Here is a 27615-nt window from a genome sequence, read left to right as displayed (position 1 = left end):
AGATGTCAGATAATCTCTTTCTTTGAGATAATCTCTTTCTTTGAGATAATCTGTTTCTCTCTGCTCTATTTTGCTCTTTCGAATTGTATCGCTTGTTGTTTATGATTTTTATAAATAGACACATAAAAAATGCGTAAAATGATCAGCAGAAAAACAAATTAAAATTAGATTTGTTAAAGTTTAAATTTGATATACATAAAACTTGGAAGAATACTTTAAAATGTTTTAAAAAAAATTAAAAGCAATGTTCTATTGCGTTCCGATGTTTTACAAACTTATAAATTGAGGTTAAACTAATATTAACTATTTCCACAGAAATTTGTTTATCTTCCTTTTGAATTCTCAAAATAATTATAAATATTTGTAGTTTGAGGCACTCAATCAACCATTCTGATAAGCATAATTAATCCTGGATTAAGTTTTCAGTTTTTTTGGCGTCGAACCGCACAAAATGTTGATATAATTTCAATTTGACAAATCCATTTATCATGACGTCCCGGCATAAATAAATGTGCATAAATTTAAAGCCTCTCGTGATAGTAAAAATTATCAACAAAATTCTATAGTTTTTGTTTTTTTATTAAATTTTTATTCCTGAAGCGTGGGCCACGCAAAAGTGCGATCAATCGACTATGCAAATGATTAAAAAAATAAAAAATAAAAGAAATACGGAAATGCAAAAATGTTGACAGCGTATCTACGCATAGCTGTTGCATCTGGTTTTGTATCGTATTGATTGTTCAGTCATTTCCATATACCCCTGCCACGATCTGAGGCGATGAGGAAGTACGTGGCTGAGTCTCTGTCTCTGTCACTGAATCATTCAGCTGATTGCTTCCCAAAAGGAGGCTTGTCCCAGGACAGGAGAATATTAACATATTTCTTGCTCAATAATTAAATTATATATGTACATGTATATGTATTTATATATATTTTTTATGATGTGTTTTCGTCTTTTTATGCGTATAATTTATGGGATATCTCCCAGTGTACTGAATTTTTGCTTGTGGCCCAAACAAAGAGGGCTTACTGCCCGTTTTGTTTGCTTGAGTTGGCGTGAAAAAAATGTCATAATTACACAAATAAATACACCAGTCTATACATATGTACATATGTTTAAGTACATCAACAATAAACAATATACATATTTACATATACATATGCCAAAAACATCACAACACAAAAGCCACTTGAGATGTCTGTCTGAGTGTCTGAGTTTTGGGCATTGCCTGTACCCAAAAGTACGCTTTATTCTTCATTTATTTATAAACATATTTGATTTATTGTCGCTGATCGCTCAGCAATCGATGAAGCTTGAAGAGCAGCCATAAAAATGTTTGTTAAAGTGTGCCAAAATGAGAAATAATTCCAAATGCAGCTGCCAAAAATCCTCAATGCTCAATAAATGTTCCATATATATTTTTTGGGGCTTAGGGCTGAGGTTGAGTAATTTTCCACCAATTAATAATATACGCCTTGGATTTTCGAAATATTTACAAAATAAGTGAAATGCTACTCACAATTTCCTCTAGCAAAAAGTTAGCTGAAACAAATTTATGAAAAGGCAGAAAATTAGGCAAGAGGCAGTACTAATGGAATTTATTGTTGACTAAAGTAAAATAATGTTTAATCAAAATTTTCCATATTATTGTGGAAATGCAAAAAAAAGAATGCCTGTCGTTCAGCTATTTGAACACCTGGCTGTCAAACAACGTGCTTTTGAGTACATTTCTATAAGCAAAGGAGACAATTTCCATTAGAAATTAAAATTGGTGAAACCGGCTGCAAATGCTCTCAATAAATTTATCAATCATTAATCAATAAACTATAACTATGACTGATTTACATATCCGGGTTAATCGATAGAGACTTCCTCCATGGCAAACAAAATCAATCATACATATATCTATGTATGTATGATCATTTGTATTTCACAACTTATATGATCTCTAAAGCTGGGTTTAAAAGTAGATCGGGCAGAATGTTTCCTCCTGTAACTGCTGTCATTAATCAACGTTCATAACCGATTCAAATCATCGAATGCTCGTAAATGTTGCTTATTGGAAGTGCCTGCTGTTTCCGTTTTGCATATTGATTGCCATCCCAGCCACTTGCCTCTTGTCTCTCGAAAGCGCCAGCAGAGGAGCCGCCCGGAGAATTCTATGGAGCGGCCCACCCATGTGATTTGGTTCCGTCTTTGGCTTTTGCTTTTCGAGGCACTTGTAATTTATATTTCTTTATTGTTTTTTCTAAAGCTATTCTCATTCACACATTGCGGAACCACAAAGTTGACGATTGATTGGTTTTGATTGAACTACAGAGTCAGAGGCAGGCGGCACATGTCCGAGTAGTTATGTGAGAGAGTGTAGCCGGTAGATCGGAGGCGGTACATTCCGAACTGGTTTTCGATGTCAAACAAAAAAGCATGGCAAAAAACAAACCAACTTCCGCCATTCCGTTGCCGCACTCGTAAGAAATGTTTGTTTCTACTTACAAAATATAAGTATCCTCCACAGAGACCAGAGATCTGTGAGATCTGTGAGAACCGTAGAAACCACAGAACAACTTTAATTGTTCATTCGAGTGAGCGGACGCGAGAAAAAGATACAATGAAAAATAGGAAAACAATCTTCCGTGCACCGACTATTTAATGCTCATATCTTGCGCTTTATTTTCATATTGAAGAATCAGTTCCTTCTGCCTCTAAACGTAGTCCTTAAGAGGGACAGTCAGACATGCGTGTCTCTCGCCATGGTTGATCCTTACTCTGCATACATACATGTTAATGTAGCTAATGTACCCTTAAACAGGGGGTAACCACAATAAACAAACAGATGTGATATCGATATCCATATCCAGTCCCCCCAACCCGACAGCATTCTTCTGAGGTTCACAGAAAAACAGAATTCGACTCAAGTGTCACGGTTATGGATTATGTCATTGCGCTGTCCGTCCGCTCTCTGTTAACCGTTCACGCTCCCCGTTCACGATCCGTCACATTGTCAATCCCTCCTCTCGTTTGTCGTTCAATCTGTCGTCAGCGGCTTTTGAGTATCATGTGTTTTTCGATTCTAAGGCGGGATTTCCAACTCCTCGCCATTTGTTCGCTCTTTTATTAATACCCACAACTGTGCGTTACAAAAGTGTACGAGCATGACCTTCATAGGCGGATCTTTCGGATGAAATTTGGAGCCAAAAGAACGTTTGCTTTTTCATTTTCTGGAATTCATTTATCGATCTTCTCCTTCGCAAACTTTTGCATTAAAATATCTGCTGAAATATATCTCGAATTTCTGGAATTTGTACATATTTTATACGCGATTACACGTTCTGCATAGTCAAGCGGAAGATGCCTTCTGGATGACAACCCAATGGATTCCCAATTTGTTAGGCAAAAACTTGTTTGGCTTGCTTCTTGTGAGGTTCTACAAATGTTTCTGTTATTTTTTGGGTGCGGAATGTAGTGTATACTTTACCAGTATTTCTGGGAACTCCTATCTATGGGGGTGGCCTTTCTTTCATATCTTTTAGATACAGATACTCGTTCATGGAAGATTCTATCGAATGTGAAAGTTTGGGAAACATTTCTAGGTACTAACTGTTGTAATGGAATTTAAATGCGGAATTTGCTTACCAATTCCTTAACATGAAAGATCTATTGATAGTTCTGGAAGGAATAATACGCCCCTTATTTGTGGAGTATTTTCAGGGAACCCCTGAGAACCGCACCTTCTATTTTTCTCACCTCTGAACACTCCCACGACCTGAGACCCAAAGCTCCACCCAGGCCTCGTGTGCAGCAGGCGCTGTCCGTTGAGGTGTAAACAGGTTAGTTAATGATCGAATGGGCAAACACGACCTGAGCAATGCGAGCACTCTAGACACAAAGTATCTGTCGGGTCTATTAATAAAGCCAAAGCCGTCATGTGGAACTTGGCCTAAACAGGCGACCGGGCAGGCGGTGGCAGTCTGAAAGCTGATGCAATTGTTGATGCGGATACCGAAAAGGGAAATGCGAGCAGCAAGCCCAAACAAAACAGAAGTATCTGGTATCTTGCAGATACTGAACAGCACCAGCAGCAACAACAAAAAACAGTAGAAAATGTCAATTGGTTGTTGTGTTTTCTGCTGGTATCTGTCTGTCTGTCTGGTGTCGACCACTTGACACTTTGGCTAATGACAACGCCCGCTGCAAAAACGGTAGCACTGTACGGCACACATGTAGATACATACACTTGTATCTTTACAGTTCAACGACTCCAAAAACGACCAGTTTTTTCGGTTTTCATTGCGGTTTGCTTTTGCTGCTTTTGCCAAAAAAAAACGGAGCATAAATCCAATTAATTATTGGGTTAAATTCGTGTGATAGTGGACCCTAGAGAGCTTTGACAACCCTACGGCGCTGTGGAAGAGTTTTTGAGGGATATCGAAAATGTATGGCTATAATGGCTATTTATTAGCCAACTGTTAGTTCAACCGGTTTGTGGGAGGATCAAGACATATATTTGTATGAGGAGATGCATATGTACATTTTGGGATAATTTTGGCTGACCATTTGTCTCATTTCATATATGTAGTTCTTGCCACCTAATGTTGCAAATAACTGCAGGACAGAGACAGACACAGATCGTTTACACATGCAGTGCACACACGCGATGTGTGTAGATACATTTGTATCTTTTTGCTGTATCCATTGTTGAGGCTGGCAGTGTGTCTTGTCTGAGTGGCTCCTCGTTTATTTATATCCATGTTGTCTGTTGCATGTTTGTCTCGGCTTTTCCTTCTCCTCTGCTTGTTCGCATTTCATTTCATTTGGCCCCATAACGTGTGCACCTACTGCATGCCTCAGTGTGTATGTGTGTGCTCGTTTGTGTTTCTGTGAGATACATGTGTATACTTTTGTTACCTTCTTTCTGAAAACGAAAGTGCAATTTAATGGTTGATCTGCTGCCGCCACTCTGGACGAAAGTTGGCTTAAATTTCATTAATGATTTGGGTTTATAGTCCACATAAAATGGTTTTTATTCGAGCGTGGGCTTTTTTCCCTAGAAAAAAACCAATGCCTATTGCCGATGAGTTTACAATCGATTATTGTGCTGTACAGTCGATTGTTGTGTACTAATATCGATTGTAAAAAGAAATTGCACCCTTTTTGGAACCATTATTGTGTTTTATGATTGATACAAAAATCGAATACACTGAAAATGATCGATTATAATGTTCTATAATCGACTTAGCGCTGATTCGATTGATTCTTTTGGCCGACCCGCTTGACTTATCAGCTATGTATATTCTCTTTATAGGATTTCCCCCGATATCATAAACCTTAAGCTGATAGATTAAGCACTTAGCGTGGGCTATAAATCAAAAACCAACTGACAGTTTAACTGTCGCTTGCTTGAAGGCCACACAAATTGTAAAATTCCGTTGCAATCATAATGATGGTTCCCTTCATTGATTGTTCGGTTTCCTTTCTTTGACTCTATTTTCTGCCTTGCCTTTCCTTTTGCTTGTTTTTAATCGGAATGTGGAAAATTTTTCTCATTTAATGAACGATGACCTTCGTTGCCCCGTCCACACAGTCTACCCAGTTTATCAGCGTATTGTTTCAATGGACCTTGCAATACATTGCAAATTGTAGCTGCAACTGCAACACAAGTCAGAGAGTCTGTGGCTCCAGAGCCTTCACTCGATCATCATAATGAAGTTTTGACACCCATTACTTTTTTAAAGATAGGTCTTAATTTATGGTACTTACATTTTCCAAAGCTACACATGTAAATATCTACATTACATCTTACTCTCATTTCTGTCCATATAATATCTTTATATTCGTCGTAAAGGGGTATCTTCAAGTCGAAAACCTACGAGTTCCCCTATAATTTGTGCTCTCACTAGCTTCTGCTGCCATTTTGAGAATTGGAAACACAACAGATACGAGAACCGTACCCCCTTCAAAGATGTATTTATATGCCACACATAAATCTCCTCCTCTCAATCTGCCGCCTCCTCCATTTCCATAGAAGGAACACATCGAACGACAGCTCTCGTGCGGACTGCCACTGCGATTGCGACCTTATCAGGCCGACAATTGCTTATCACGTGCTGTAGTTTTCCATTCTTTCCATTTGCATTGGAAAATTTTCCATTTTCCACACATTTTCCATGGGAATGGAACCGATTCGAATCGAGATAGAGAAAGATGAATAACCTCCTGAATGAGCAGAAATACGTGAATAGTGGGCCAATGCGTCGAATGTTTGGTTTTATTCGCTTGAAATGCCATGACATTGACACAGTGAGGAGCGAGGCTCCCCCTAAATTGAGAGTTTTATTCATTTATGCGGCGGGACATTGCACAATTGATCGACTGACGACCCCATAAATATGCGGAGTCTTTGAATTGTGAATATGGCAAAGAGTTAGACCCAGAGGCAGAGTCGCCTCTGGATAACGTGAAGCGTGATCTTTTATCATTTTTACTGCACTTCATCAGCGTCCGTCCATCGTTCCGTTCCGGCTTACAGTGTAAACACCTTGGAGCGACCGGAGCACGACCGGTTGTGGTCGCTACCTTTTGTTTTGTATGAATTTTGAGTTTCAAGGTTACCTTTTTTTATGGGATATCATAGCTTTATTCAAATTGCTTGCTTCCTATATGGATTTTATGGTAGAATCAGATCCAGGGCCCCTCCCTGGAAGTGCTTTTTGTCAAGTGTTTTGGCGCTTCTCCAAAGATTGTACCAGGGACAGGCACATGTAAGACCTCCCCACTTATGAGCTCTTAAGTGCGGATCTAATCATTGGAGCTACAGGCAATACTTGAGGCACAGACAAGCCCCACAAACAAGTCCCACAAAACTTGACTCTCGATTCACAACGAGGGATGAAACTCGTGGTTGTCAGCTGTCGGTTGTCGTGTGGGGTCTAATGACCTAAGCCGACAATTAGCCGCCTTTCTCCTCCCTCGAGTACCTCGATTCCCCAGATTCATTGGCAACATTAACTATAATTTAGATGCGCTCACTAAGATCTCTGGTAAACGTGGGACTTGGCAACCAATTTAGATAAACGGAAAGTGTTAGACTCTGAAATTGATGTGTTGGATACCCTAAAAGATAATTCCATGCTGAGCAAGATGGGATTTGTATAATTATAATGAAATCAAAGCTTAGATAGCTGATGCTACGGAGATTTCTAGTTATGAATATCTAACAATCATAATATTATTTACAGATCACTTCCTTCGTATCTGTAAAAATGGCCAGAGGTGTTATAAACATAAAAGAGTTTCCAACACTAAGAAAGTACTCGTATCTATACAGTACCTTAAGACCCAAACCAGTTAGCAAAGCTCTCTGCAAAGCCTCTAATACCCTCCCTCTTCAAGGGTATAATTGGCTCGAATCGCAATCTCATAAGATCTCCTGAGCAAAACGTGGGAATTGGAAATTTATACACACGACTTTGGCGTGGCGTTTGATCTGGCGTTAAATTGTGGCACCTAACAACTGTTTAGAGATGTATCTGTATCTCTCTGTAGGTATGTGTAGGAGTACAAACATCTGTAGAGACGCCCCTTAAATCACTTGTCGCTTTCGAATCTATTGTTCTCTACTCTTCGTGCGAGATACGTTTGTAAGCCAAGTTCTAGGGCTGGAAACACTTTCAGTTTCGCAGCCAAGTCCGCGATTCTCAGTCAGTCAGCGTCATCGTATAATCATCAATTGTTGTTCATTGAATCTTTCGTGCTGGTTTCTGTAATAAGCCATGGCTCTAACACCCTGCCTCTCTGCCTGTAGGCCCTGTATGTCGCGTCGATTGTTGTCGTAGGTTGGGTTTTGTATCTCTGTGTCTCCCATTGTTATAGACCCCGCAAAAAGCGACGACTCATTCGAGTACGAGTACGACTATGATGTCATGAAGTTTTTCATTTAATTTGCATTATTAACTTTTTAACTTTTTTGCTGTGGCTGTGGATGGGGCTCCCACTTACATTCCTCTGCTCCCCTGCTAATGGAGTGGCTAATATATCATTATTTTAAGCGTAATATTGTGCAATATTTAGTTGGGGGATAAAAGTGAGAGGATTATGGCAACAATGAGTATTGTTTTTCACAACGCTATAACCCAAAGAACAAATAAATCTTGCGGAATTTGTCCAAATTGTTCTGTACGCATATGTATGTTTCTTTTGAAGAGCTCTTCAGAGTGTTTAGAGTTCCCCATGTAACATTTTTCCTTCGCTTTTGTTTTGTTTCGTTTTTGAGAGTTTCTCTATTTAGTTTCTTCTAAAGTTTTTGCTGTGCATAGGAATATACGATCCCCTGATAAAGAAATTGTTTCCAAAGCATTTCTGAATATGCAAATTTCGATCCCAGAATGAACTCAAGGTTTGATGCCCGCCTTCTCCTATTCCCTCTTCTGTGACCCGCCCTCCCCTTTGTGTGATGCCAGTAATAAGCCCCATTTGATGGATAGACTCTCGTGCGCCAGCGTTGCACTTATGAGTAGATATTCCGAGGGAGATATATGTAGCTGTGGGTTAGCTTTTGTTGTCAACGCCCCGACAATGACAACAACAACGACAGTCGTTACAGTCGTTCCAGTCGACCGACAACGGCCTGCTAATTACCACGCTAATGTTCGGTTCAATGGGGTTCATTGAAAGTAAAAGTTTTGCAATCACAGCAACAGAGAGAGAAACAGAAACACAGAGAGAGAGAGAGACAACAATTGGAGCGCAGCAATTAGCAGCGAAGATATGTCGATAATTATCGATAATTAATCGAAAATACAATATTTGCAGCGCATAACGGTAAACTCTCACTCCCCCAAATTAAGCGAGTGAAACCAAAATCGATAGACGATATCCGATATCCGATAGCCACAACATGAGCATCATCGATAACGGAAAGTATCGCCTGCGCAAAGACTGGGCCAGCGCCTCTATACCATCGCTGGTGAACATCGACGAGCACGAAGGCGATGCCGCCGATGAGAGCAGCCTGAACATCACAGCCCCACTGCCGCCCCAAAAGCCGCCGCGGCGCAGTTCCCTGGCGCTGGGCCTCTTCTCGGGCCTCAAATCGGACAAAAGCCAAAAGAGACGAAGCTCGATTGCAGTCTCTTTTCTACGTCGCGACAGCAGTAAGGTAAGAATCCTCAACCCAAAGATCTCAAATCGGTAGTACCTATAGCACATTTCTTTTCTTCTCTCTTCGCCAGAACTCTACCAAAGACTCGTATGAATCGGCTGTACGCAGCGAGAAGAGCGATGGCAGTGGCACACCCACCAACAGTCCCGAGATCCCTGTCTACAGCTCGGAGGAGAATATACGCGCCAGTTCCCCTAATGACCCCGGCAAACAGACATATTTCGAGGATGGTAGCCAGACACCCCGTCCTGTGCTCCAGGGCCTGAACTCCTCATATGAGGCGGCTCCCCAGCGTCGTCGTCGCAGCTCCCTGCAGACAAAACTCGATCGCCACAGGCGCAAGAAGATGGAGTATATCAATCAGCGGAGTCTCGACTCCACGGCGGGCATGACCTACAGTGAGTCCAACAGCGACCTTACGAATGATAGTAGCGCTGCCCGGCATGCCGATGACGAGGACGAGAACGAGAACGAGGACGATGATATCATTGATCCCCGCGAGCATGGAGAGTACTTTCCGCGCGAGAAGCGTCACTCCTGGTGGAATATATTTGTGCCAGATAATTTCAAAAACAGGTTCGTCCGAGACTCTCTGAGAGAATCTCTCCCTCGTGTTTAACAAACGCCATTCCTTGCCTTGCCACGTGACTAAACAATAATAAAAAGCTGCATCCGATTGAGGAGAAACCCTTCCCCTAAAAATTTCCCCCGAGAATGCAAATGTTCAACTAACAAATGTCGAAACTTGTGATTAATTTGATGGCATGAAACACACCTTAAACACTCATTCGAAAGACGCATACCAATGAAATATTGATCCGATCCCCAAAAATGCGAACAGTTCCTGCTGTGAGGAGAATCGTTGAGTCTTATTTCTGGTTTATTCCCTTGCAAAAGTCTTGGCATAAGTCCATTTATCTTATTAGGGCCGTTGAGGTTGGGTAGCCCAAGCGACACCAAAGCTTGCAACGGCAGAGGGGCGCTGCCGCACAACGCGCAATGTATGCTCGAATTATCAATCATTAATATTTTACGGTGGTCTTTAAATGTTCTGTTTGGAAGGTTAACAATCTAGAAATATGCAGATAAAAGTTTAATTGAATATAAGATTGAAAGTCTTAAGCTCTTTACATGTACCCTTTCTTTAGGTGGTTTTCAAATGTCTGTTTTGGAAATGAGTTTCGTTTAGCTTCAAACCTTATCTACTCAAACTTTTCTATACTTTCTACTCTATGCTTTCATTCCAAATGAGTAATACATGAATTTCTTGTGATAAGAAAAGTCGGAAAGCAAAGAAAGAAAATGTTAAACAGCTTTTAAGACAAAAACCGTTTACTTTTATAAAAAGCAAGGTATACTAAAAGAAAAGTGTTTCCTACAAAAATTGCGAAGAATTGGGGAACAATAAAGTTGGGGATTTAAGGGAGATAAATACAAAAGATATCGGCAGATTATAAGAATTAGCTTGCTTTCAGTAGCTAAAAAACATAAATCATGGCATTCCCAGTGCTTATTCCTCTCTTCTGCCAACGATTGACCTTCAGACGAGTATCGTACGTGACCCCGACCTCTACCTCCCGTTGCCAAGTCATTGGCTCAGACAACGCCCCCGACTCTGTGCTTCGATCTCTTTTTAGCCTTCGGGGGTACGCGTACGCCGCGGCGGCCATTAGCGGAGTGTCTATCATACCAAATAAGCCTCATTAAACGAGTAGATATTATAATAATAATTATACATAAAATCCTAGCCCCCAGGGCCTTACCAGTCAATTAACAAATCCCATCATAAAATATAATATGATACTCTCTCTCCTAACAATCTCAGATGTGATCATTCCCGCATACTGCATGATGTTTTCTTTGTTTTACTTTTGATTAATTTGTTTTTTGTTTTGTTTTTTGTGTGTGATTGAATTTTGTGCTTCCTTAAAAAACAAGCACAACCTTTTATCTTACTTTTAATTACCATAATTTCTCCTTTTTTTCGGAATACTCGTACATATCGTATTTTCATGTCACAGTTTGCTCTTGTCTCGATTTTTGATTTCAATTTCTCGATTAAGTATATCGTATTGTTTTGCATTTTTAATTATTTTCTTGTTTATTTGTTGATTGTTTTGTTTTCTGTGTGTTTCTGTTTTCTGGTCTCGCTTAATTAAAAACGAGAAACAATGGGGAAATTCTCTGCGCCTTTTTTCCCCCTCTCTCTGCCTCTCAAAGTGTGAGTTTTCCTGAAAAGAGGGGAAAATATTTCATGAACCAATAACCAAAAGATTGGTTCTAATTGAAAACCCGCATTTCCCCAAAGGCAAATGGAAAATTGTTTCTTGAACTTTGGTCCATTTTTTAATTAAAAGAAACAGAAACGCAACGAAACCTCTGGCATTCCGACAGGCCCATGCAAATTAGTTATTGATGATAGTTCATTGGTAAAGATTATCATCTGGACATCATACACACATACATGTACATATATCTCGATCAGGTTTCATTCCCTATCTTATGTAAAAGATCTGTGGACAACTCGTATGGTCGCATGCCGCACTTTACAATTTTCAATGTCAATTAAAGTTGTGGCAACGAATTAATGGATCGTTGTACACACAACTATCTGGGAATTGTCCAACGACAGCGACAACGACAATAACACTAATTGACGATACTATTTGTTGATGCCCCCAAGTGTGCCCCCAACCGCAGGTCTACGAGTACTAAGTATTGTGTTGATTCGGATTCTCGTAGTTTGAGGTTTCTTTAACTGGGAAATCATCACGTTTTTCTGGCACGCGATATGGCAGTGACCAGTGGAAGGCATTTATGATGGTCAAAGCATCAATTTGCACTAGAAACGCAGGGAATAAGATACAAAACGTAACCAGGCCCTTTCCCAGTGTGGCTTAGTAGTAGAAGGTTTAACCTACTCGCGAAATGTTTCTCCATAAAATATATAAAGATTTTTCCTTAACAAATTCACATCTCAAGGCACTCCATTGATTCTATTGATTTAAACTTGAGAGCACACCTAAATTTTCATTGATTTCAAATTTGAAGCTTTACAAAATAAATTCAAATCATTCGATTCGATTGGATTAATAATAAAATACACACCAAACAATGCACTTGCAGTTATTTTTGGTTCATTAATGGCTTGAATGCTAGGTCGTGTTTAAGTCGCCAGCACAAATAAAAAACCCAAAATGAAGCTTTCATGGCCCCCAAACAAACGAGAGCCCCTCTCTGACCAAAGCCCCTGGGCATCGGCATCGGCTTCTCCATCGTCTGTGGATCTCACGTGAGTGTTTGCACAGTTTGGCGACGTGTCGTCTCCCCCGCACACGGCTTTGGGGGACACCAATTTACGAGTTGCTGTAGCTTCTGTTGCTACCATTCGCCGCACACTGTGCTTCTCTGCCGATTCTATCTGTCTGTCTGTCTAATGAATGATGCTCAGTGCCAGGGAAGGGGGCTGCGCTGGCTGCTTGCAGTGCTCGGTAGATGCTTAAATACTAAAACAATTTGAGTAAATATTTAATCAGCTTATATGCAATGTGTGTGGTGCGTATGCAAATATCATAAATCGTCAGAGAAGTTAGAGTACTCTTAACTTTAATAGATACAGTGTGTCCACGAGTATAAGGTCTACAACGTGGAGAGTAATTGGGTAAAACTCTTTCAGGCAATGCAAAAAAGAATGAGTGCTGACAAAATATGCCCAAGAATAGAAACTGGTGGCGTTACGTGTAGCTGATAACCGTTTTTTCCCAAATGTACTTTTCCTTTGGTTAAATCTTAAAGAGCCTCTTCAGTGGAACAAAAATTTTGAAATAATAAATCTTAAGTTTCCACACTCTCACACTTATTATGTTTGATAACAAAAACAATTGAATAGATAATATTGATAGGTTCAAGGCAAATCAAGTGTCTGGACAGAGAAATTATACTTGAGAGTATTAAGAAATCAATGAAGCAATCATGGTAGAGATTATGATGAAAGATACAAGAGATTCAAACAATAAAAGAATAAGAGAGAATGAACCTATAGGGGAATTGAAGACTGCACAAACTTGCAACATCTGCGAGTGTGATCGTTTTTGATTCATTCTACTGCAATAATAACATTTCCTAATCTTTAAATCTCAGTTTCTCTGATTCACAGCCCCGTTTTAGGTACTTTAAATTGCAAGAATCCATGTGAAACATGACTAATTTCTTATAGAAGCAAATTATTTTTGGAAATCAAACAAATGTCATTTTCACACTTGAAGTTGTCTTAATATCAAACAAATGCCAAAAACACTTATACTTATCAAAAATTCGTGCAAGAAAACACACCTTCATATGTATGTATGTATGTGCATATGTACATAAGTATGTACATATGTGTGTAGTATGGGGAACCCTTCAAGAGTTATAAGTACACTTTCCAGTGCTGTGTGCAGCAGTACTCCACCAGTCGCCGGTCAATATCTCTCTCTCTCTTTCTCTCTCTACCCTTTTTTTGAACACAAAATTTGTGACAAGCACTTGGGAAATATTATGGCTGGAAAGTATTCTTTATTGTACGACGCCAATGGTCTATAATCGCAAGATTTATGAGGTGGGGTGACCAAAGAGCTAGAGCTGGAGCACATGGAAGCCCATGGCATACGAGTAGAGGTTCGTTTTCGTATCAGCATCTATCTCTCTTTATGGGCCATACGAATCGAACAGCCAATTGAGCCGTAATTCACTTTTTAGAGCCACACACCTTTGGCCATATTTTAGGAGTATTTATACCCAGTACTCAAAGAGTAAAGATTATATTAAAATGATGATCATATCCAGTAGATTGCAAGAACACTTTTCGATTGGATTTTTAGTGTAAACAGAATGTAGACCGGCTCACCGGGCACCTGACTTCCAAACACTATACTCGTAAATGATGGGTGTAACACAGATTCGATTACTGGGTACTTACATTTCGACTGATTTCCATATTTTATTTGTTTACAATTTGAAAAATACAATTGGGAATTGGCAGGGGGAACAGGTTTATCGGTTGATGTAATCCTATGGGTTCACTTGCTTGTGTTATTCAACGGTGTGTTTTTTTTATTATGAACATATTGTAGAGAAATGTATTATACTATAGAGAAATTGATTACCCTAACCGCCAGTGCTTGACAAATTCTTCAACTTGGCAGCAGATCGATTAATATTCGCAACAAGCTAATATGTACATTTATAATGGAATGTAATCCAACAGACAGCTGACTGGTTCCCTGATTGTATGATTGATCGTCAAATCATCGATTAGTTGTTGGCTATACATATGTAAATTTTTACATATATTTATGCAAATATATTTGCAAGCTTTAGATGATATTATTATGGTAATCAAAAAAGAAAGTTTACAATCGAAATATAGTGATAAATTCAGGAAGCAACCCGCGTTATTATGCTAATTAAATGCTCTGATTGAAATTATGGAAGTATTTGTGCTAAGGCTATAATCTAAAGGCCCCTTTTTCGTATGCAATTCTATCCTTGAAATACCAATTGGAAGAAAGCAAATCTTTACCAAATAAAAACAACTCAGTTTCCATCACAACTCCCGACCGTAATACATTCGCTACCTCCCAAAAATTTCTACCCTCAAACCCATATCAAATCCTCTTTTATTTGACGTTGTAAAACATTTTGCTACTGTTCTTTCACTCTTAAATTCATGCAAATATTTGAAGGAATATCTAAAAGCGAGTATTTAAATACATGCATATTAAAATGTCGCAGCAGATAAGAAATCAGGGAAGAGTTAACCCAAAAACAGATATTATTGCAGTCTTTCGAAAGAGAATGAGAGAATATCAGGTTCCACAAGATGACAAGAGCTTGGGTTCCAAATGGAAATTGAAGTGGAAATGGAAATGGAAATGGAGTGAAGATCTGTGTGGATCGTTAGAGCTTCAGTCTCCGAGTCCGAATGATTACGTGCGTGTGTGCACAAAGTCCACAATGCCATTTTATTGCGCTTGGCTGATTTGATAAATAAATATATATAAAAATGTATAGTACGTACATATACACACATGTGTCTGTATATAAGTTTATAAATTAATGTCACACGAACAGAACACTCTCTTTATAAGCAGAAGAGGCCGGAGCACACACAAATACAACCATATCCAATATGATAACATCCCACATATGCCATTAACAAATGAACCCCAGACCCAGAGAATTTCTGCTCCACAGAACCCATGGGATCATTTTTGTCAGTTGGAAATGGAACTGTCGCGTAGCGAGACATTTGATCTGTTCTCCGTTCTGTGATCCGTTCCGTTCTCTCGTTTCCATTCGCATGCTCTCCGTTGATCGAAAAATTACAATTTTATGCAAATCGAAAGTGTTTTGAAACTGGATTCCATTCCACAAAAACGTTACTCCTGAGTGTGCCCATTTGTGTGTGTCTGTGTTAATTATAATTCATAATTTATTTAAAAAACAAATACAAATTGCTCAAATATTTATTACAAAATGTGGCAGGAGCCACTTAGAGCTTATTGAATTATATATTTATAATGTTTAAATGTTAAATGAAGTCTTTAAACAAATTAAATGATAATTTCTTGGATGGGGGAAAAGAAAGTGTGAAATTCGTGTTTTGGAAATCGAATACTATAATTATGAATTCCATTAAACTCTCTGGAATAAATTGGGTTGCTATTTCTATTTTGAAAATAAAAGATTTTGATTCTCAGAGAACTTTTCCATCACTATAAACCTTGCTTATCTGCAATATACCTTCCAACTAATTCGATTTCCTTATGAAATTTGCATTCATTTCAATTAGTCTCTTCGCTGTGGTTGCTTTGTGTTCGGGTGTTTTCCACTGACTGATAAGGCGGACAGACGGGCTCTTATCTTAATTTTACGTAAAGCAAGTTTCAATTTAAATGAAAGATAACACTCGTTGCCGCCTTTTCCCTGCCGCCCTCCTGTCCGTTTCAGTTTGTGTAAATATTTTGAAATTTGGGCAAAAAAAACAAACTGGTTTCCAAAATACGCAAATGTTGTTTTTATTCCTTTTTCTGCTGGAATTTACAAACGTGAAGGTCAGAAGCAATATACAAAATACAACACTTTGAAATGTTGAAAATCTTTTGTTCTATCAAGGGAACCATCAAAGGGGCTCGTCTGTCGAGAAGATCTTCTAAATATCTTCTCTTATGCCGGCAACAAGCTACTAATTTCTCAGAGATCCCACAGATCGATCCCCCAAACACCATATTAGAGTCCATCTGCTAAATGCCATAGCAAACAGAGATATCCAAACTCAAACTCAAACTAGATTTTATGTAAATATCAGACACAAATGAGATATAATTTGATCAAACGAGTTGTGGCATGCCGATGAGAAGAGGACTGATGATATGTTCATTTGAGATCTCACGGCCTGAAGAGACATTACAAAAAGTCACATGAAAATTCGATTAATTGTTCCGAAAGATTGTCGTATTGTATTTATAATAAATGTGCGACGATTTCCATGACTAAGAGTGCTGTTAGAGATAATTTAAATATTTACCAAAGACACACGTAAATATGTACTTATGTATGCATGTATCGAGATAATATTAATGATAGCACCAGGTAGCAGCAGAGCAGGTAAAAGTAGTGCGAATGGATGGATGGGGGCTACCTCTTTCTTTCTCTAACCTTAACCCAAATCTGTGCTCCAAGCTGTTGATTTTTCTCGCTGCGGGTTTTGAGGTAGGATTAATTTCAAGTGTAGATTGAATAATGAATGACCTTGCCCCCGGGGGGGTTTAATGAATATTTTGAGTGAATGTTTGCTCAGTCAATGGGCATAAAAAACAAAAGGAAGATGGAACGAAAGACTAAAGAGGTTTCAAAAGAAGTTAATTTGGTATGGAGGGAATGAATGAGTAATAGGAAAATTATTATAATAGATAGGATGGTTAGCTAAATACGATAGATAGTCAAAGATATGTATATATATGCAGATGAAATGACTCCTATGTGCGATTTGATCCACTAACTATCACATCTTAGGCTCTGGCTTTAGTGTTCGTAAGCAAACATCACGTGCACTCCTCCGTTGCCTGTGTGGCATGGCACACATTTCGCTCTCTAGCCAAAGTGTCCAAAAATCCAATTAACCTTTTTCTTTTGTCGCTAAGTTGGCAGCGGGAGCCAGAGTCACAGCGACGAGCAAATACAAACAACATTTTGCCCACATTTGTCTGTTTTTCGTTATTTTGTTGCTTTTTTCGAGTAAGCGAAAGGCCACGCAAACAAAAGATAACACTGCGGTATAAAAATTCTAATTATGAGCTGGGAAAGAAGCACAGGAGAGAAGAGACCCAATTTAAATAATTTTATTATCAAAAAGCCATGGAATCAAAGACGGAATTAATATCTTTAGAGTACGAAAAGTAGACACGTGATGCCACGGGAGACAAGTGCTGCAGTCTTTCTGTCTTTGTCTGTGTCTTTTGATAAGAAATGACTCTGAGGCTTTTTTTTTTTTTTTTTATTTCCCAGCTACTGGGGAAGGCGGCTCCGGCCGTGGGGCCTACTCTGACAAGTCAATTAATTTTGTCATCAATATTTCCCACACGAAAACTACCGCCAAATGACAGCCAAATTGAATCATTAAAAGTCAACAGAGTGTCGGAATCGAATGAGTTTATCTTTTTGCTTGTTTTACTTCGATTCCTCATCTGTCGCCCCATCCTCAGGGAAGCGGAGAGGGGGGCTGATGATTGATCGGCCTAAACACGCATCAATTTCCTTCTCTTGGTGCTGTCTATAATAGGGATTTGTTATCCAAGAAATTGCATTTAATTTGAGTGTACCTTTCAGCGTGAAATGAGTCTAACAAAAGGTGTATCTTTCAGTTACAGTTTTGTGCAATGAAAGTAACGACAAAACAATTTATTTACTAAGATTTTCAACAAATACAACATGCAAAACGTTGTAATTACCTCGCAATATTATTGGTAAGCCAACTTCTGGAACAATCCACTTAAATTATAAACTCTCGAGACTTTATTTCGGATTCCCACACATATCTTTATGTTTTTTGTATGGTCTTGATAACACAAGTACTTATTTGGCCATTTGCCCACTGCATTCAGTCATTCGTATCTTTATGGGGGCGATCGTTAAAAATATACTCGAACAACGATTAGATGCTGAACGTTTTTGTCAGCCGACTTTTGGGCAATGTACTACAAGTATGTACATATGTATGTACATATGTATGTACATATATCGCAGACCTATTGTGGTGATATAGAAACTTGGGTGCTTGGCTCTGGAATGGGGTCAAATGGGGTGTAAATTTTAGGTATATTTCTGAACAATGGACGAATATAATAACTCTTTAAACTTTAAAACTTAGTTCAATCTTAAGCAGTTAACAAACGCTCCCAGAATAGAAGCTTAGCTTCCACTTCTATAAAGCACAATCTTTATGAGCATTACAATCCATGAAGTATGATCACACACGCATGATCCCACGCACGTAGGCAGCCGCGACCTCTTGCTCCCTCCCCTTCTCTTCTTGCCTCTCCGTTTCTTTCTTCTTTTGTTTGTTCATTGACTTGCTGTTTCGGGCATTTTTGGGTCAATGTCAAACCAAAATCCAACAAAAATGCACAATAAAACTCAAAGCAAAAGACAATAACTTTCACTGCAAGCTAAATACATTAAAATCAAATGAATTATTAAAAATATTCATTAAATTTAATTAATAAACAGCATAAGTAAGAATTTCTATCATAAAAAATACATAATTTATCATAATTAATTGCATTTCTGACGAATTCTATTTTAATTTAAAATATTTTTGATGCTGACAAGATAATTTTTCACTATTTATGTATATTCGGTGGTTATTAACCAAAGTATAATATTAATGAATACAAAAGAATGGAACTAACATAATTAAATAATTAGAAAAGTTTTTATTAAACTTTTAAAGATTTTCCACTAATAATTCCCTGAAATATTTTTCAAAATCGGTCACGCCATTCCCTTGACCCATATATAGCGTCGAAACCTCTGTCATATATCATTCCATAAATTTCTTCGACAACTTCTACACATTCGCAGTACAATTATATGATAGTCTCGTGCGTGCGATATATCGTACATATAGTACGTCCATATATGATTTCCCCTAAAATTGCCCCAAATTAAGATAAAGTGTCTGGCAAACATATGGTTCTGGTTCCATGGATTGTATCTCAAATGTTTTGCTCTACTACTATCCTGCGTTGAGGGGAATTTTTTGTGCCACTTGAAACATATAAATGAAGGACCATAAAATGGCTTGGTGTTTGATAGATTAAAGTATTTTGCAATCAAAATTGGTAAAATGATTGCCAAAGATGGTAGTTCTCATTGCCTCAAATTTGAATGAATATATCCTCCTAGTACACATTTAGCAAACAAAACTATTTAAAGTAAAAGTGAGAGTTCCAGTAATGTTTTAGGTCTATATCGGATATGTTTAGATGCAAAATATTAATTCATTTGTTCGAAAGTAAGAAATAAATATTTTAAATTTATACTTCCATTACGCTAATCTGCCATTTGCCTTCCGTTTTTCAAGGAACGTGACAATTCTATAGCAATTAGCACTCAAATTCAGCCTGACCACATGTGCCAATACTAAATAAGTGGTAGACATATCTTACATATATAGAAACAGATCCCCGATAGCGGATTTTCAGTGGGTTACGACGGGATGGGTCCCGTCCCTCTACTACGTGTGCATTCCACAAATTGGCGTTTGTTAAACCCAGATATACGATTATATTTCGATTTTTCCATTTCGTAATTGCCTTTTAATTTACTTTATGATTTTCTCCACCCCCGCTTTTCTTTTCTTCTCTTTTCCATTATATCCCGTATTGTTTTTTGGCACAATTTTCACATTTAATTGGCTCCTGATGTGCCAGGTCACGTAGGGCTAGTCAAGATGTTTCCAGTTTGTCACGCAGTGTTGACAATTTGGCGATACCCGTTCGCAGGTAAGTTGCAACTAACAATTCGACATGGAGACACACACATACACACCCACCCACCCATATGCACACACATAAGCCAATGCAAATGAGGCAGCGCCATAGAGGAAACCCCTTGAATCTTGAATGCAACACTGCCTGACATATGTACAATAATTATAATTATCCTATATATATATAATTAATATGTATCTCTGTTGATTGTTGCATGGCCTGACCTAATAGCACTCTTATTTATAGCATGCTCTCACACACATTTTATTCAATGTACAAACACATATTTAATCAATAACTTTATAAAATATTTTTGAAGCAAACTTTTCAGCCAATTGTGAGCCATAACCGTTGAGCATTTAAACAATTTACGATCGAATGAATTACTACATACTAAATGCAGTATGCTCCAAATATTACCTTAATAAATAAACGAGTCAGCAAGAACGACAAATGTTGATAATTTATAGAGTGAGGGAGTGAGGCAAGTGTTCAAATTACACTTGGACTCAGAGTCAGATTATTTATAGATAATCTTAATGTTCGCTGTCGTCTTATTAACGAATTTTGATAATTTACAAGCCCCCGACGAACGCGACTATAAGTATAAATAAATTGCTGATATTTAATTGATGTTGAAAGATAGAACGGACACAGGTAGAACTTTGAAGTGTTTACGGGAGAAACGGTGATTCGATAAGGTATTTAATGATTTTGTAGGGGAAATTATTTCAGTAGAAAAAAATTGAGATTGTTACTAGATATACGGGGAAGCCACCAAGAGTTCAAGGCACTCTTCAAGCCGAAGCGTGGCAGAAGGAATATCCTTAGTCACTGAATGGACTTCATTTCAAATCCAAAAAGCGCCAGCTTATATTTGAAACCTTTAACCCCACCAAAGAGATTATGCCATAATCTCTATAACAATTTCAGAAAAGTTCCGATATGATTAGAACACCATTTATGGACTGACCAGGCTTTGCCGGTCATTCCATTCGACCGGACATACTCGTACCCCACACTGGCGCTGACGCTGACTTTGAACCAAAGTCAATGCCAAATAAACAGATCAGAAACCTACCTCAAGGCGGAGGCGGCCAGAGTCTCGAGTCTCGATTTGCCATGACTCATTTGGGTATTTATTACAAATCATTAACCGCAGCAGCTGTAAAAGAAGCACTTCCATTATCAATTTCACAATTGCACTCAGACTCAATAATTTATGTTTTTGTGCGTCTCGCATTGCGTACAAGTACAAGTCCCACTGAGTCATGGGCTTAAGTTCAAACTCGAACAGTCTATGAATCAATGAAAACAATAAATAAAGTTCGGAATTGGCTAGCAGAAGATACAGATACACTTGAAGGAAGTAAGAGACTTCCGATTAGTCTGAAAAAATGGCAGATATTCGACGCACAATAATACGAACGAAAACTTAATTATAGGAGTGGATTATTCAGGGTGTCCTCGCACTGTTGCAACCTTCTTCGCTTAATCGTGGTACCCTTCTTCAAGGGTATCCAACCGTAACCGAAAGAGCACCGAGTACTTGAGCCGAAGCCCTCATGGGTTGTTGACATTTGGCTCGGGGCGGAATGGTGTCAGTAAGGCAACAACTTTGGCGGCACGGCTCCTACTGTGGCTGCCACTGATCGCAGCCCAGGGCCAACTTATCGACAGCAAACACTACAGGAGTGATAAGATATATGTGTAACTAAAACTATGAGTGGTACAATGGAGGGATCGTGCCCTGAATGACTTGTGCTTCTGCACCATGTCCAAAACTGTAGCTACTACAATTTACGATGCGGAACCCATTGGAGGGTAAAATACTATTGCACTCGGAGTGCTTTTTATGACTGAGATAGAGGTTCCCACAAGCGGGTTTTACATCTTTCAATCGAGTATATTTTGTAGTAAATATTTAGTGTGACCAACGGGCTTATGCGGAAGCGTGTCTAACTTTGAGTCGTTAGGTAAATAAGTTGTTTGGGCTATCTACCGATTAGTTGTGGTTATTACTGCTGATAATTATTGCTGGGTGCATGAGTATTACATGAGGTCTAGGAAATGGCATTGGATGCCAAGATAATCGCAAAAAAATGATGGCAAAGTTAAGCGAGGTGGCAAAGCTTTTAGGAGCAACTAATTCCATCAAATATTCTCTGAATAAAATAGAATAGTGTCGCGACTTGTTTTTGACCTCCTCCTCCTGCTGCTTGTGCTCCCTTGGCAACCAAAGGCAGAAATATGCGAAAAATAAATACAACCTGCCACAGAAATAATATTTATGTCACATATCGTAGAATTATTCATGTTTACTTGAGGAACAACAGGCGAAATTCCATTCCATTTAAGCCAAAACCAACTGTGCAAACGAGATTCCGCTCCACTGCTGCCTGAACTCAATAAATTATAAATTAAATTCCATGAAAAGCAGAATAAATATTACTTGAGCCCCGGCAGGCATCGCCTCGCCTCGTCTCGTCTCGCGTTGCGTTGCGTCGTCAAATGTTGCCAACTTCAAAATCAAACACAGTTGTTTCTGCTAGACTTTGTTTTTGCCAAAGGTTTTTCACTTGAAATTGCACGGCAAGGTCCGATGGCCTGTCTCAGAGATGGGATGAGGAGCCGACGGTAGGACGGTAGATTGTGAAAGAGATCATCAGGAGAGAAGCACACAGCTCATGAAAAAATATTCACAGCTGGACTGGGATCAATTTTGGACTCCAATAGAGACTCCCGCCACAAAGTTATTTATGTTCTATCAAAGGATAAAACAAATACGAAAATTGTGCGACAAATATTCGTTTAATAATTATTTATTATTTCCCCAATTATTTGTTGTTTATCTTTGAGGCAAAAGAGCACTTTGCATGCGCCTCCTGATGCCAGTTGCCGTGGCATAAGCAATCCACGAACACATTCGTGTTTTTTATCTGTTTTTCATTGATATTCAATAATGGTTATCGCAGTTTGCTCGTTAATTGGCAACGCACTGAACAGACACGCGCAAATATCATTTATTTTTTTAAACATATCTGGTGGAAGAAAGCCGTCAAAGCATTTAAAGAAACCCACAGGAATTTCTTTTAAATATTCGCACATGGGTGTCTGCCATTCAATGCTCCATCGGTGGAGCATCTGTCAATCAATTGATTCAATTTCTGGCAACCAACTTTGGCAGATGGAAAACTTGCACATGTGAGAGCATTTCCTTTGGGTGTGGCAACGGAAATTAGTTTTGTCAATCATCAAATGGCACAAACGAACCAGAAAGTGTTGCAGAATATATTCCAGCAAAAGGAATCGAAGTACTTCCTTTGGCAGACATTTTTTTAAAGATGGGCGATGGAAAATCTATGAATCCTTCCATTGCATTGCATCCCGCCCCCCGCCATAGCCCCACTGTATCTATCCAGGAATTGTATAGAAATAGCTAGGCAAATTGGCTTTGACTTTGGCTTTGGCTCTGCCATATACTCGTACACGTAAATCAAAGGCTGGCGGGCGGTAGTCAAATAATTCTCACTTTGCCAAGTTTGTAGATAGCCGCTGTCGACGGGGGAGGGGCAGGTGTCAAGGGGGACGATCTAGGAAGGGGACTGGGGGAGTGTTCGGTTCGTTATGGAATTACAAGTATGGAAGCTAGGAAGCACACACGCGCCTCCGATATCGTCACTAGCCATCGTCTGTGGCCATATACATTTTTAGAGAAAAATGTCTCTGAGCTGAGGCATGCGCGAAGCAAAAACAATACACAAACGAAAACAAAACGAAGCGAAGCGAAAATATATTAAAGATTCTAAGACTTGCGATGCACGACAAATGAATTTTAATTGAAACTGAAACGAGCAATCAAAAGAATCTAAAACACAAATTTGTATGCAAGAATCGAACTATTGATCGAGGATCGGAGGGATCGACGGATGACGCAGAAGTGGATGTACATAAATATATTCTAAACCGATGAAGGATTTCCCTGCAAGATAGAGGAAGGATATTATATACACATTAAAGACTGCCCTCAAGCGGAACCTACCTGTTTAAAATTATTGTACAAATCGGAAAAGGTTTTCTTCTGCTGCGGAATCTCATTTGTGCGATCCAGAGGCTTGGGCGTGGGCTGAAATTTGCCTGCCGAATGTTGACCCATAAGAATGTTAGTCCCCTCGATTAGACCCATGATTACGCCATAAACCAAAGCGCTGCCCATCATACCATTGAGACCTTGCGAAAAGGGGTATCAGAAAATTTCTAAAGCATAAGAAGCGACAACCAAACCTTGTCTAGCCGCAAGTATCGCTCCAGTGGCCGCTCCACTAATGACCGAGTTCCAGGCATCCTCACGCTTACGGCAGTAGACCAGAGCGCAATCAATGCTGCTAAAGGTGGCGGCATACGAAGCAAAGCGACCACCCACCCGGCCGGAACGAGCGCGTACTGCGGCCATACTCCCTGCCAGACGATAGTCCAGGCCCGACGGGGCATCGCGAAAGCCCTTGATTGCCTGAAAGACCCCACTGGCCAAGGCTCCCATGGTGAAGGCACCGCCGCAGTCCTCCAGCAGGCGAAATGGGCACGGTTCACGTTCCATTTGAAGATTTACTCTCTCGTTTTTCAATTGAGAGTGGGAGGGTTACTCGAATTATAAGTATTAGTATATTTTGAATAACGAAAGATTGTAAGAGCATAACCTACTCTATGTGGGAGGAATAGTAGTAGAGTAGAGATTATCCTTAACTTTTGACTAAAGTTTAAAGCATCCAAGAGTTATATGAATGCAGCCATTATCCCATGGAAATCGTTTATCCCCCACCAACACGTGTGTACCTTTCCATGAGAGATTTCCATCAACTAGCACACATTTAGAGAAACACTTTAAGGACAAACCACATCTCGTACTCGATTAGTTCTGTCGAGAGTCGTGACAGTCCCCGTCCCCAGGCATTTAAAGGCTGAATTCGAGTAGAAATCGTTTGTGGAAAAAACATTTAAAAATGCGTCGTTTGCCTTATTCGGGCACCTGGCTGATTGTCAAGATAAACTTTACAAAACGATAACAAAATACGTAATACGAAAAAAGCGCAAAGCGCAAACAAACAAAAACAAGAGGGGGGAAAAAACTACAGCTAAAAACCAAACGAGAACCCAATAAATAAATTGTTATTAGCCGGTTATGGCCACAATTGCGAGCTGAAAAATTTGTAAGTGATAAAGATCGCAACAGATTGCCGCCAATCGGTTGCGATCGGACTATGATATGAATGTTCCCCAATTCATTCTACAACCATTATCTCTCTCTCCCCCTCTCTCTCTTCTCTCTCCGCACCTTGAACCTGGTGACGATTTACAGGAGCAAATCACGTAGCGTGGATCATGGCCTGGCGGCTCCATTTGACTTGGATTCGCTGCGCTCGAAGGTGGAGCAGCGTTTCGAGAGTGTGGACAAGCTATCAAGTGAGTATTTCCATATACAAATTTACGAATCAAAGGACATTTTAGCAATTGAATTTTGGATCTAAATAATAAGTTGAGCTGTTCTAATGTTTTTTTTCCATTGTTAAGAATAAGAATAAGAAGAATTCAGCAGTAAGGATAAGAAGTCAGGACTACGTATTTTTGTATACACATTTTTTTAGATTTTATTCTTATTTTTAAACAAATTAAATACAAACATAAATGAAATGATGTGGATGTCCAAGTGCAAACGTTGTTGCTCCAAACAGGCGGCCAAGCACACATATTCATGCCAGACAGCTTTAGTCAGAATGCAATTTTACACTTTTCTCGCGGCGAGCTTTTGTCAGACAGAATGTTAAATGTACAATGTTAAATTTAACTTTGCAGTTAATTTGATGTTAAAGATAGCGCGCAAAACTATAAACGTTCGCAAAAGTACACAAAAACTAACTTTTGATAGCCATAAATTATATTAAGAATATATGTAAATGTTAAATATTCGCGAACAAGAAAATTAATTTTGCAACATTCCTTATCTGCTGCCGCCTTAACTTATCAGCAAACGAAGTAGAGTTTGATACAAAAATACCACTTGGGAAATGGCATTACTATTGTTATCAAACTTATTGTTTGACAAATACTTTCGGGCCAACAAAATCAATTGCTTCGCCTGTATGTGAGTCACTTGCAGGGAAATTTCATACGCATTGGACATGAGGGACATGGGGAAGTACCTACCCATAAATTTATCGCCTTATCAGCTTTATTTTATTGTATCACAGGGGGAAATGTTTGTGAAACTTGGTGGTAGTCCCTGAAAACGTGTTAGTTTCATTTTCGCACGGATCGGGAAGGTCTGGGGTTTTTAATGGCCGATCACTAATAGAGCCCCAGAGTCCGTGTTTCCGTCTTCCTCCGACAACTTCCAAGGATATAACTTTCCAAGTGAATTTAACACATCAAGATAACAACATTTCGTTTGAAAATGCCCAAAAAGCAGCAACAGTTCGCGCAACTGTAAGTGTGGTCAGCTAAAACGACTGTCAAGACTGTCAGGAATGTCAGAGATCCCATCACTAGCAAAATTATGAAAGCCGGGAAAAACGGGCCAATTGATACGCAAAAAGTAGAAAAATAATTAACTGGCGATGCTGAAAATGGTTGAAATATATTGGCACCTGCCGAGCAATGAGTTTGCCGTTATCTACCTGTGCCGGCATCACACGCCGCCCACCGGTATCGTGTATTCGCACCTGCGTCCCGATAGCGCGGCATTTGAGGTGTTTGAGCAGCAGCCGAAGCCACCCATCGTCAGCATTCCACCAAGTAAACTAACAGCAACAACTAACATCAAACGCGAATGTGACTGTGACTATTTGTATACAAGTTTTATTAATGATTTTCATTGTTTTTCTTTTTCGCAGGGCAAAAGTCTTCATTGCCCACCATACCCACCATTTCCTATACCGTGGGCAATCGCGATACATTGACCTCGGTGGCGGCCCGCTTTGATACGACCCCCTCGGAGCTGACGCACCTGAACCGATTGAACAGCTCCTTCATCTATCCGGGACAGCAGCTGCTGGTGCCCGACAAGAGTGCCAAAGATGATGCCTCCAGCAGCTCCACCAACGAGGGCGCCGACGGCGGTGGCAGCCTCTCGGGCAAGTCCAGTCCCATTGAGCGCAAGCTGTCCGGCGACGAGAGCCGGGAAAGAGGTAAGCGAGGTCGCGCTGGAAATGGTGCAATTGGTGCGATGAATAGTGAAGCCTGCATTTTGCCGCCTGCATTTTTAGTTTTGCTTTGCATGCATCAACAACAACAAAACTGTTACAAAATTTGAAATTAGCGACATATGTTCGGCAACGTGCGGCGGCCGCGGTATTTTTTTTAAATAAGAAGGTATATTACGGTATATATACGAGGGGCAGACGGTATATTTTCTCGACAATTCTATGGTC

The 27615-nt window shown here is 39.4% G+C and overlaps 2 protein-coding genes across 21 annotated transcripts in view; one reads left to right on the top strand and one right to left on the bottom strand.

Annotated features, from left to right (window-relative positions):
* The window catches only part of LOC117897485 (TLD domain-containing protein 2), an 81726-nt gene that overhangs the window by 28508 nt on the left and 25603 nt on the right, over positions 1-27615 (top strand). For 7 of the 20 annotated variants that reach the window (XM_034806350.1, XM_034806354.1, XM_034806351.1 and 4 more), the window contains exons 3-7: positions 8810-9155; positions 9229-9734; positions 20132-20203; positions 25548-25651; positions 27079-27372. In XM_034806350.1, coding sequence (XP_034662241.1) covers positions 8895-9155; positions 9229-9734; positions 20132-20203; positions 25548-25651; positions 27079-27372 — 1237 coding nt within the window. In that variant the 5' untranslated portion in view covers positions 8810-8894. Of the gene's footprint in view, positions 1-8809; positions 9156-9228; positions 9735-18089; positions 18164-19557; positions 19562-20131; positions 20204-25547; positions 25652-27078; positions 27373-27615 lie in introns of those variants that run through there. The other 13 variants (XM_034806361.1, XM_034806362.1, XM_034806365.1 and 10 more) reach the window with 10 other exon arrangements.
* On the bottom strand, positions 24004-24824 carry LOC117897491 (probable mitochondrial import inner membrane translocase subunit Tim17 1). The gene is made up of 3 exons (XM_034806382.1): positions 24476-24824; positions 24234-24421; positions 24004-24173 (listed from the first exon to the last, which is right to left on the bottom strand). Exons 1-3 carry the CDS (start codon positions 24786-24788, stop codon positions 24153-24155), a joined length of 522 nt encoding a protein of 173 aa, XP_034662273.1. The 5' UTR covers positions 24789-24824; the 3' UTR covers positions 24004-24152.

Source organism: Drosophila subobscura, chromosome O (genome assembly GCF_008121235.1).
Source record: "Drosophila subobscura isolate 14011-0131.10 chromosome O, UCBerk_Dsub_1.0, whole genome shotgun sequence".
NCBI lineage: Eukaryota > Metazoa > Arthropoda > Insecta > Diptera > Drosophilidae > Drosophila > Drosophila subobscura.
The sequence above is the reverse complement of the archived record's forward strand: the minus strand, read 5'-3'. Positions and strand labels throughout refer to the sequence as shown.

Excerpts from the sequence above, each read along its gene's own strand:
- LOC117897491 (XM_034806382.1), bottom strand. The coding sequence starts at position 24,788 with ATGGAACGTGAACCGTGCCCATTTCGCCTGCTGGAGGACTGCGGCGGT. Across the intron at positions 24,422-24,475 it reads GATACTTGCGGCTAGACAAG|GTCTCAATGGTATGATGGGC; the intron begins GTTTGGTTGTCG and ends CCTTTTCGCAAG. Across the intron at positions 24,174-24,233 it reads TGTACAATAATTTTAAACAG|GGAAATCCTTCATCGGTTTA; the intron begins GTAGGTTCCGCT and ends TCTATCTTGCAG.